Source organism: Anas platyrhynchos, chromosome 6, assembly GCF_047663525.1.
Source record: "Anas platyrhynchos isolate ZD024472 breed Pekin duck chromosome 6, IASCAAS_PekinDuck_T2T, whole genome shotgun sequence".
In the NCBI taxonomy this organism is placed as follows: domain Eukaryota; kingdom Metazoa; phylum Chordata; class Aves; order Anseriformes; family Anatidae; genus Anas; species Anas platyrhynchos.
The window spans coordinates 30,180,498-30,192,716 of record NC_092592.1 but is presented as its reverse complement, the minus strand read 5'-3'; the positions used below and the strand labels follow the sequence as shown (position 1 = coordinate 30,192,716).

General features: G+C 36.8%; 1 protein-coding gene across 4 annotated transcripts in view; it reads left to right on the top strand.

The window, feature by feature from the left end:
* Positions 1 to 12,219, top strand: part of SORCS1 (sortilin related VPS10 domain containing receptor 1) — a 287,180-nt gene that overhangs the window by 177,010 nt on the left and 97,951 nt on the right. For all 4 annotated transcript variants that reach the window (XM_027460308.3, XM_072039771.1, XM_072039770.1 and 1 more), the window contains exon 5: positions 11,490 to 11,563. In XM_027460308.3, coding sequence (XP_027316109.3) covers positions 11,490 to 11,563 — 74 coding nt within the window. The remainder of the gene's footprint in view (positions 1 to 11,489; positions 11,564 to 12,219) is intronic.

Sequence of the window (12,219 nt, the reverse complement as noted above, 5' to 3'; positions counted from 1 at the left end):
TCAAATTCTGCCTGTGGCTAAGTGTAAATGGCTCCCTCTGGTTTCATTTTTGCATATCTAAAGGCAGAATTTTCTCAGAGTAATTATGTAGTCCTGTGGATATCTAGATAATTGCAATGGGAGCTGTGGGGCAGTTTGGAACAAATGATATTGCAGTTTGCTATATAACATTCTCTTGCTAAGGCTGTATTTAAGGAAAGAGAAACATTACGCCTTGGATTCCAGGCACTGTGTGCTGACTGATCAAGAAACACCCTTGGAAGCAAGGGAAACAGCTGCATGGTAAAGAATTTACATTGTCGTATCACTGACCTAGATACCATGCATGGACTGAAGAGGCTATGGAGGTTTCATTGATTCTTTAAGTTATATTCTGACCAGTTAGGATTGTTGAATTCATTTAATAATACTGCTGTTGGCAGTTGGGAGGGAGGTGAGAATCAATTATAAAACTCATTTACATCCTTCCAGAAAGCCAAGTCATTATTACATCATTTACATCTTGTCATTGCAGCAGGTGAGACCAGGAAAATCAGGTGGTGAATAGAGCAAAGAGCTGGAGAGACAGGAATCACATTGGGACTGGACTATTTGACTCTAAGAAGTGATTCAAATAGTTCAGTAGTGGTGAGAGCAAATTCAACAGTTAGTGCGTGCCTCTTATTGCTCAGTTGTAATGAGCAGGAAATGGGTCACAAAGCATCAACCCTCAATCTTTTTACAGCCCACTGAGTCTATCACTATGATAAGCACCACAGATCTTTTTTGTTTGGATGAATAGAGATTTACTAAGTGGTAGGGAAATCTATGTAAACTGAAGTTATTTTACAGCCCAGTTTCTTGGGTGTTGTGTGCAGATGAATGTGGTTAATTACTGGGGTTCAGCTGATGAGCAATTACTCATTTAGCTTCAGTGACTTAGTTGCTTTTGTATTCATCTTTCCTCTCTGTCTCTGCCTTGGGCATCAGACTTGAATTACCATTGCTGACAGGCCAGTCCCTTATTCAGTCATGATTTTTTCCTGCCGGTCCTGAAGAGAGGAAAAAAAAAAAAGAAAAAAAAAAAAAAAAAAAGCCACCTGTGCTAATTGCTTCATGATTGCATTCATTGTTCTGTCTGAAAGTACAGTTGTTACATGGCTGATTCTTACCCCGTAATTGCAGAACTATTGCATGCTTCTCTGTTTTCTGTGTAAGAGGAGTTACAAATCAGGAGGAAACTTCAGGCACTGTAAAGCGCTGCTTGTAAGGTCTTGTTGGAGGTCTTGTATGTGCAAGCTCTTGTGGGTTTAATCAGCTTGCCTATAGGATGAGGGGATGTATTTTGTGGGAGTATTACTTAAGTATTACTATGTAATCTTCAGAAGTAGTTTGCTGTGAAATCAGAGGGTGGAAGTAAGAGTCTCTTCTTCATGTCTCCACATCTTCTACTATTTAGATGGGTCAGACACACAGAGGAATAGTTAGTAATCAGACAGGAATAACAGAGCTATTTGGAGAGATGAAATATGGGTGAAATTGGGAAACACAATTCAGATAGATGCAATACAGAATCGTAATTGCCTAGCTCAGGAACAAATGTGCAAAGATACTCAAGAAATAGCAACAAAGGCTAAATAATAATAATAATAAAATAAATGGAGTTATTCTTGTTGCTTCTCCTCTCTCTTTTTAAACAAACTCTTGGAAGTCAGGGCACCCCAGACTAAAAGAGCTTTGTCAACACAGGATGAGTAAATGAAGAGGTTTACTTTTTTTTTTTTTCTTTCCGTTCTTCTTCTTTTTTTCTCTCTCTTTTTCTTTTTTTTTTTCGTCTTCTTTTGTTTTCTTTTAGCCTTTCCCAGAAATCTAATTGCATCTGTCTACCTTTATTGACTGTGTGTGTCACACAGTGGAGATCCGTGTGTTAGGGACTGATGCTTGGCTGTGTAGCTAAACTGCTGTTCAGCAAATCAGGATTCTGTTGTGGGACAACATATCTTCTGTTGTCAAACCATGCCATCTTTCTTAGTTTCCTACAGTAAAGAATCAGGTGCAGGTGCAGTTGGAAGGGTGTGTGAAGGTAAAATTGTACATGCTTTCCTAATTCAAAACCTTCAAGAGGACAAATACCCCAGGAAGTGAAAAATCACCTTGGTCTCACTTCCCACCCTCTCTGCCTCTTAATACTTATCTATGAAAAAGAAGGATTTTTAAAAATTATTTTTTATTTTTGTATTTGAGGAAAATCATACTGTTTTTAAGTTACTCAGAGTTAGCAGACAATACGTGGTAAATAAGCCTTTCTGTCCTTCTTGAGTGTGTCAGGAAGAAATGGCACAAATTTTAGTTTTCTGAATGACTACATGTTTTGTGATTTTCCATTGGAAAAATCCTTAGGGCCGTGGTGAAGTTTCTCACCTCTTAATGGTCATTTGTTCACAGAACTGTTAATTATCATTTGTTACATTTTATGGAGAGGGAAACTGGGGTATAAGGAGGGAATAAAGATGTTCCCTGCAAGGAGAACATCAGCGAATGAACAGGGGGTGTCCTGGTTCTGATAGTGGGTCATTGTTCAAGGCTCCATCTTGGCTTTGTTTCAAGTTCTTAATTTAGAAAAAAAAAAAAAAGTAAAAACAAATGTTAGTGAAACTGCATCAAAATGTAAACAGGAAGCTCCCTTCCCCACTCAGCATACTGAAATTTTACTTGACATTGGACAAAACCTTTAAAAACTATTCCTTCATTCAATTTGTTTATAGCATTAGTTTGTTTGGGGGAAGGAGGAAGATGTTGCTTATTTTGTGGTTGTCTTTTCATTTTGTTTTGATTTTTTTTTTCCTTTCCATCTCTTCTCTGTTCTGAGGTAGATATTTGACCAGGTGAAGATGATCAGTAACTTTTGTGAGATAGATGAAGTGGCACCAAAGCTATTTTGTTTACACTGAAACTCTCTGTTACTTTTCATACTTATGTCTTTAAGGCAGGGAAGGGTTCCTACCTAGGCTATATAGAATGAGGTTATATAGATGTTAAAGGTACACAAGAAAGAAACCTTCCCCTTCTCCCTCACTCTCCCCCAAAAAAAACAACCAACCAAACAAACAAAAAAGTGTGAAAAACAAAAACAAATAACAAAACCTAGCAGCAGCTTGTCTGTCCAGAAAGGCAGATGCATATCTGGGCCATAGGCACGATCTGTGAAAGAGAAGGAAAGACAGAAGGAAAGCAGTAATCACTGCTCTCTACCACTGACTCACTCATCTTTAGGCAAATCAGTGTCCTTGCTTATCCATCTGCATAAACATGAGCCCTCTGTACCCTTAGAGAAGTTGTTCATTTGCTGCTTTGGGGTTCTTGGATGCTATATAGCTATGGGTAGATCACATGTTTCTCTGCAAGTTTTTTTTTTTTTTCTATATATAATTCCCATTTTCCTACTTGCATGAAAATTGACTTTTTCTTTTCTTCAGAAGTTGAGAGTGCAATGGATTGTGAATAAGGAAACATGTTTGCTATAACTAAGTCTGCCAGTGATCTCTATAGCTTTCAGCAACTCCCTTCACTTTTCTGTAACTGATTCTCTCCCTTTTCTGACTGTCATTTGTTTTGACTGCATGCTCCTATGTGTCTCCAGTTTTTTATTATGCATAGCACCTGTCAACACTAAATTCACTTGGAGTCATAGATTCTACTATAGTAAAAATGATAAAAAGTACTTTATTTTCAAATATGAAACTATGTATGTGTGTATGGTAATTCTGACACCCCTGAAATCTGCTGTAATAAGCATTTTCTGTTCTCATTCAATATATATTTTTTTAGCACAAAATACATTTCTTTAATTCAGTTATCTAAAAAGTTATGAACTAACCTAATAAATTTACAGCACAACAGAAAGCAAGTGCGGGATAACCTCTTGCCTGTTACAGATACCACTTTTTTGAGCAAGGAATTTTGAGAAAGGAATTAACCTTTACGACAATTTACCAACAGAGTGATAAATTCATCATACCTTGGAATTAAGATTCAGTGTTTTTCAAGACGGGTTTAAACATTGGGATTGGACATGTCTCCAAAAGATACAGTCTAGCTCAGCCATCAGTTGTTGGCTTGAATAATTCTCTCTCTTGCTTGAGTTAGCAGATAAGATTCTGCAGCATCACTTTGGAGAACAGACTGGTGATACTACTAGTTCTTTCTGGCCATGCAGATTCCTTTAAGTATCTGCTGGTAAAACTGTGTGTTCTGCCATGTTTATCATATGGATTGAGTGCACTGGAGACTTCACGCTTATACAATTGCTTGTAAACTTCCACAAAACCAGAACACCGTTAGTTTTAATGCCAAATAATGAGACATGATGGACACCATGGCTCAGTCATATCTGCAGCCATGCTATGTAGGTGTTAAAATGAAGTTGAGGCCGCAAGGGATTCATGTTTGGCAGAAAGCTTTGGCTCTGAAAATGAATCTCTTGAGAGCAGATGAGAGAAGTGATGGTAAATCTTGATTAGCATAATGACTCTTCAAGTGGTATTTTATCAGAATTGGTGGGTCATTCAGATTCTCAATACTTCATATGTGTTACCTTGCTTTCAAGGTCAGATATTAACTGTTTCTGTCCTGAATGACATAGAGATTACTGTGAAAGTATGGTGAATTCAGTGAGTTTGCAGGTAGCGTTTACATGCTGGCTCTGGGGAGCACAGAGCTCATTGGAAATGAGTAGGGATGGGGACTGCTTTCTTTAATACAAGTTTGCATTTTCTAGCAACATCTGGTTGATGCCATGCTTTGTTACCCATCAGGCTCAACAGCCAAATAAACATAATTCAGCCACCTCATAAGACCCAGATTTTCAGCTGGGAAAATCTCAGTGAAAATTCAGTGCTGGTAAATGAAACGTGGTTTACAGTGAAGTTTTAGTAAAGTCATCTCCCAAGCTCACCCAGATGCAGTACTTTATGAAACTGCTAAGAACTTGTTGTGTTTGTTCTGAAAATGTGAGTTTATGTCAGAGGATTTCAAATTCATGATTTGGTCAATTAGACTGATACACAAAAATACAAAACCAAAGACTTCTGGTAAGTTAGGAAAACGAATGCTCAGTTAGTGTTGTTTGGTTTAGTTCCATAAAAGTGAGTGAAGGTCTCATGTTTTACAGTGCTTGAGACTCACATGATCCCTTTAGGGGAAATGTCTGAAGGATGAGCCACTACAATTTTTCCATAGTTTTTCAGTGGAGATTTGCAAAATTTACCTATGAAAAGATGGGAAGATTGTTCTTTGCAGTAAGTTTCTGTTTGAGATACCTCTCTCCATTGGGAGAACTATTAAAGCAGTTCACTAGCTACTGAATCATTTCTTTACAGTCAAGTTATATTTTTTATATATTAACTTATAACTTACATGTATTTTATATATGCATATTCTAGATATATATATTTATATGTAATATACATATATTTATAAATATGTATAATTTATAAGTTAATATTGACTTCCTTGATATTAATACTGTGGCTCAAAGTGTAGTATTTTGGTTCAGAGACTTATAAAGTATCTAGAAATTGATGAATAATGCAAGGAAGGGAATCAGTGGTGTCTGTTGAAATGTTTTGTAAGAGTTCAGTGAAATATTCAAAGCTGGTTTTGAAGCCCATGAAATGTAGAAATCTTATTACAGAACCATTGTTCTGTATAATCCAGCATTTCCAAGAGCAACCTTCTTGTTCCAGAGGAAAGAGTAAGTTCACACTATAGGCCATTATGGAAAATAATATTTATAAAATAAATTGGAAACTATTGTTCACTGTCTCTTACAATACAAGGTGCATTTCATTCAAAGGAAATTGTCAGGAGACAAACTCAAAATAAGCAAAAAGAGGTGATTCTTCATGAAGTGTGTTAGACTGTGAAAAACTGTACATGCCACAATATTTTGTGAGCCCAGGATTGCTGGAGTTTGAGACCATATTTCGAGGATCTGTTGAATATACAAAGTGTTAGGATATTGCTTTTCCAAGTATCTGTTAAAGACCTGTTTCTAAGAAGAGACAGTGGTGAAATTAAACTTCATTCTAACTTAATTCAGTTATTCCTCTGTAATCTGCAAATAAACTTCACCTTTCTTGAATCAAAATTATTCCCACTAACACTGGCTTTTCCAACTTCGGGACTCTGTCTTTTTTCACGCAAAGAGTTTGTGTTAGGACAGATGTACTCTGGTTTGAATGGTCCCTTACGGCTTATGAGGTTTAAAAAGCTGTCATGTGTTCAGCTAGACTCTGTCTAATTTCCCTGACTTTTAAGATATTGAATTCTGTTTTTATTCACTTTAGTGTGAGGGTGGTTGCCTTTGTAATCTGTCTAAGTAAATGTACACAAAATTCTAACTCCTAACTCTTTGATGTGCTGCTCGGTGTATGAAAAACAAAAGTATTACAAATAATATAGGAAAATAATTTAATTTCCACCATTCTGAATAATGGAAACCTTTATAAAGTGCCTATTATAGGGGAAACTTGTCCTTACACATACCTGTACTTGTAATTTCCCTGTATTATTCTAGTTACTGACAGCCCCAGTAATTTTTATATTGTGTAAATGCAGTAGATAAAGTAAATTCAGTAGATGAAATTTACTCTAAATAGCGTAGAAATCTGACTGCAAGAGAAAATGTGTTGGAGACACAATACGTGGGCCAACCAGGGGAGAATAAAACAGGGCTAGAAAAAATATGGAAGGGGAAAGAGCTCTTATAGGTATGAACTGTCTAATAGTTAGATGATGATACAATACTGATGCTAATTCTATACAATACAGAATGGAAGGACAAAGAAAGATGCATGACAGAATGTGTCTAGAACCACCCAAAAATCAGAGAAGTGAAGATGTTAAGAGCTTCCTGCTTTAGAGAGATTTCCGAGAGCTGAAGTAAAGAAAAATGTAGAGTTCTTTTTCCTCTTCCCTAGTACACACTTTCCCTTCTAGAAGTGATGTTTCAGTCTTGATCAGTAAAGTCAAATAAAATGCCAGTTATTCTTCATGGAACATTTAGAAACAAACATCATTTTTTCTCAATATGTATTTGGGAATTAAAACACTTTTTATAGTTCAAATTCAGAAACTCAAGTAAATAAACCAATCAAGTTTGACTCATTTCTCTTAAACATTTTACTTTTACTAAGAATTTATGTTTTTTTCTTCCTCTTCACAAAATTCTTTTTTTTGAGAATTTTTTTTTTCTGCGTTGCTTTCATCACATTATAGGAAAATTGTTGCCAGTTTACAAATTATGTTTTCTGAGTTTAAAAATAACTGTATGTTAGACTGTTTTTATTTGCCTCAAAATGAAAATTGTATCAATGAATATGGGCCCAAATGCAATAAATAAATAAATAAATTACTCAATCTAAAACTAGTGATGGACAGATTAGGAAATTAGAAGGGAATGCCAAGATTACACAGTAACTCTAACCTGCTGTTACTCATGTATCTCAAAGAATGTAAAGGTGAAGCTTACACTGTGACTGTGAAATACATGAGCAGCTCTTATGCTTCTCGCACAATTTGGGAAACAATTAACAGAAGTGTGTGAGTAGCATACAGGTATTGTTGGATAATGATCAGGAAAGAAGTTGAGATTCCCAGTGTCAATTTTCCCTGTTCCAGAAGGACAATACTGTTGCAAGAAGGTTCTTTCTATAGCTAGGGCACTGGCTTGCATTTCAGATGGTTTATTTAAATCCCTGTTCAGCATCAAAAGGTATTTGTCACCTTGGGACAGACTTTAATTTTCTTTTGTATTTCAGCTTTCCCATCTGAAAGAGATAGCTGGTAGATTTCTAATTCATAGTCTATTAGGATTTTAAAAAAAAAAAAGAAAAGAACAAAGAAAAAAAAAGTCAATGACTGTTAAGTTTCCAGGAATTGCACAGAAAAATAAACACAAAATAGAAGAAAAAGCAAAAGAGAATCATCCCCTGATGAAGAAGGGTCAAATCTGAGAGATCAATACCAGATTTGTACTTCATAACAGTTTTGTCTTAGTGAAAACAGAAATGCCAGATCACTACTTGGCCCTGAGATGAGAACATACATTGTAATAAGTTCTTTTTCTATTTGTGGTTGAAAAAAGAGTGTAGCAGAGAACATTATCTAATTTCAGTCTCATAATGAAAATTGTCATCAAACAGCAGTGCTTGCCAAAGAAAATAAAATGTCATCTCTGAAGGGACTGCGTGTAGAAATCTGTCAGAAATCGTCCCAGGAGAGAATGAGCTTTTATAACAACAACAAAATATGATCTTGGGTTTAAAAAATAACCATATGAGCACTATAATTGCTAAATGGGGAAAAAAATAATCCCAGCTGTGTCATATCTAGTACATGACAAAAACGCAACCCTACAAACATTTTTTTTTTTTTCTGGTACAACTAAATAAACTCAGTCTAAAGTGAATGATAGTGAAAGTGAATAAAACATCTGAAAAAAAAAATCCTCAATGCAAAGGAACTTTTTCCCTTTTGTTGGAGGTGTTGCATAAATCAGGGAATTTCCCTTTTGCTAAAGATACGTTAACACTGCTTGCACTGCTGAGTAAAGGCTGAGATTGGTGATGAACTAATGGCAAAGGAAGAAAAGCTTCTAAAGCCGGGTTATTAAAGTCTTATCAAAGACAACAAGAGCTTTGGGCATGAGTTCCCAGGGAGCTGGTATATTCCTCTGGGAGCTATTTCATTTTCTCACATGCTTTCCTCAGCTCACTGGGCACTGGCGTCTCTTTTGAGAAGAAAACCCTGACATAGTCGAATCGCTGTATCTGTGTCCTCCCTTTGAAACATTTGTATGACTTGTATGTCACTCCTTTTTCATCCTGTTCTCCTTCTCCCCATAGGAACAACATTAACTGTAGCAAAGTATTATAGTTTAAACTTTTTGCCTGACTCAGTTCTCCTGTTCGGGGCACACAGTAAGAAAAAGCAAGGTTCCCTTGGTGCTGTGCAACATCACACTTTCTGTTCTGTCAGGGGAATCACCGGATGCACCAGGTGAACAAGCCCTCCAAATATTTTTGCTGAAAGAGACAGAGGGAAGCTGTGGCACTGGGGATGTTCAACCACCTGGCACCGCAGTGAGATTGCATGATGAAGGAAGATGCTATACAAACACAGATAAAGCTTCTGCAGGCTGTGATAAATTCATTCAGGATACTGTTACTATCAACAGCAAATTCAGGAAGGTGATAATTTTCTGAAAGCTGTGCTCAGAGAAACTAGAGAGGGAGTAGGGTGAAGACAAGATTTACAAGATTTACTGTGATGATTTCAGCTGGCTGAATATTAGTGTCCCCGGCAATCTTGCATGCTACATATGCCTCATCTGGAAGCACAGAGGTGTTTGCTGATATTTTTGGATTGCTTCCCTGTTAAGAAATTAAATGAAGTTTTACTGTGCGATGACTTGAACTTTTTGAAAAATGAAATTGCTAAATACTATACAGACATTACTTGTCATGGAAGAAACTGCTTTGACATAAAAAGGAAAATATTTATATTGGTGAGATAGATTGTCAGCCACTTTCTGTTCTTATGTTAGTTTGTATTTCTTGTGCAATTATGAAAACAGGTCTAGAAATGAATTTTGGATGTGAAAGGGAAAAATACATTTTGTAATGGTAATGCTCTTGATCAGGCAACTTCAGAACACTTTTCAAAAGTCACTGTTACATGTCCTAAAAGATTAATTTTCAAAAATGACTTTTTCTCAGTTATTGTTAGGGTCAGTGAGCTGTAAAGTTTCAAATAAAAATCTATCTGTACTTAAAGAAAAGTGAGAGACTCACCACTGGAGTTTTACATGTATTAGGGTATGCAATTCTATCCACAAAGCTAAACTGTGCTTCCTTTGCCTAATCTGGTTATCTTCTATTCTCTCTCCTTTCTTCCCTGTCTCTTTTTTGACAGTATTCATGAAAAAAGGAGATGAGAACAAAGACGTGAATATCCAGCTTCCATATTTTAAAGTAGATTTCGACATATACTGTTTACCAAACTGCTGTAACAAATGTAATTGGTTTTTCCATGTCCTTCCAAGGTCTTACATTAGGGAAATTGAGGAATGTAGGGATTTCCAGTGACAATATAATGCATAATAGGGATTCCCAATGGCAATATAATGCATAATAGGAAGTAGATCTTAAATTTTCTTAAATCAGAGTCTCATAATTCTTAAAATACATTCAAATCATTTTTTTTTCTGGTCCACTCAAAGCTTAAAATCATCTTCTTTGCTCAGTGATTCTCTTAGGCATATGTTCTTCTTTTTTCTCTGCCAGTCCTCTGCCACTGCTTGTTCCAAAAAAAAAAAAAATCAATCAAGGATTGCACATAATGATTCAGGTTGTTTGCATTTTTTGAAAAACCTCTGAAGTGGTGTCCTGAAAAGACAGTTCACAGGTTTCCTTGCCCAAAAAGAGGATTGTCCATGTCTGTCAAGCAAGAGGTGGAGAGGAAATGGAATGAACCTACAGGACAAGTATAGGGCTGACTGCCTCATAGCGCTTCCATGCGAACATTTTGAAGTAAAATAAAGCAAAAGAAAAACAGAACCTGGATGGTCACCCACTCTACTGTCTTTCTGAGAATAACCTGATGGCAGGATTTATGGAGAGCAGCTGTTTTTAAGTGCTCTGTAAAAGTACAATTTCTATATTGTTCCACAAAGACATATCAATGTATTTTGAATACTTGTACATGCTTTTATTTTTTTTTTTTCCCTGACCTTTCTCAGTCTTATTTGGTATTTATTGTGGAAAGATTTTCTGATGTGATTGATGTATTTGGTTATGTTTTGTGTAACCAGGCTAGAAGATGGTGTCACATTGTTTGCAGGATCAAAGTGAGAGTTGCAGGTTTCCATGGTACAAGTTACCTGTGCTATTTAAATTCAGTCAGTCCTGCATGCAAAATCTGGATATGTTAGAGCACTTCTTTTGTTCCACGTTGAAAAACTTCTCTAAAGATGGTTACTGGTAACTGTAAAGAGATTGACCTTCCAACATGATATCAAGGAAGGCAACTCTGTATATCTGTTGTCAGAGCCAGGGTAGGTTATAGCATATTGTCTGTGTTATGCTGTACATCTGGTCTATACCACAAGTTTAACAATGTAAAAGACAGTTGTCCTATACTACATGATTACCAGAGAGTATCACAAAGAGTTAGATAGCAAGTTTTCAGTTATGGCAGGTAGCTGGGTGTGCCCACATAGTGATCCCTAAGGTAACAACATTTGCATCCCATGCTGCACAGCTCGGTATTGTTTCTGCGGTAAAAGTCACCACAGACACTTTTCAGCTCTCCCAGACATGTCCGTCAGAGATTGGGAGAAGAAAAAAAAAAACAGGTCACTGTCTCAGAAGTGATGCAGGCTTCTTCAGATTAATTTCTCTATTATCTGTCTTTTGCTGAGATTCATGACTGTTTGTTTTTGTCCCCAGTTATTCAGTTCAGTGGAGTTTGGCAGAAGATGGCTGCTTCTTCACGAAGGAGTCGCACCAAACAGGTTCTACTGGTAAGAGCAAAAACCTTTTTCTCATTTCCCAGACACAGCTTCCCAATATGTACAGAGACCTTGCAAAGGGCGTTTGAAGGCAGTGTGGCTGAGTACAGTCTGCAGTCCTGTCAGTATCTAGTTATTGAGATTAACTTTGAACTGGTATGAAAGGGGCATTATTCCTCCTGTTCTGTGTTTATGCAGCACTTGAAAGTGGGGTCTTTGATCTAAGGATGATGAACAACTGAAATATCCTGTGTAACAGTCTGAAGAAAGCATTGATTTGGGAGGGGAGAGTTTTGCCATTTTCTGTGAGCGTTTTGAGTTTAAGCTTAAAATTCAGCATAAGCTTGCTTGCACTCAGAGTGCAAGTGTTGGAGTCTCTGAAGACACTAACATTCCCAGGGTGGGTAACAGCGGGCATCCTCATCTCTAGTGGCTGTTGTGCTTCTAACTGCTGTTAGACCAAGTCCAGTCCCTGAGCATAAGTTAATGGCCATTGAACTAAGCACACGCACTTCCTCACTGTGAGCTTAAATCACTGTGTAGTATTGCTTCTAAGCTGTCCACCCAAAATTTTCATTCAGATTTCAAGCTCTGTGGATCAGCTATATTGCACATATTCTTTTACGGAATCTTTGAATGTGAGTCAGTTACATCAATGGTGAAATGTT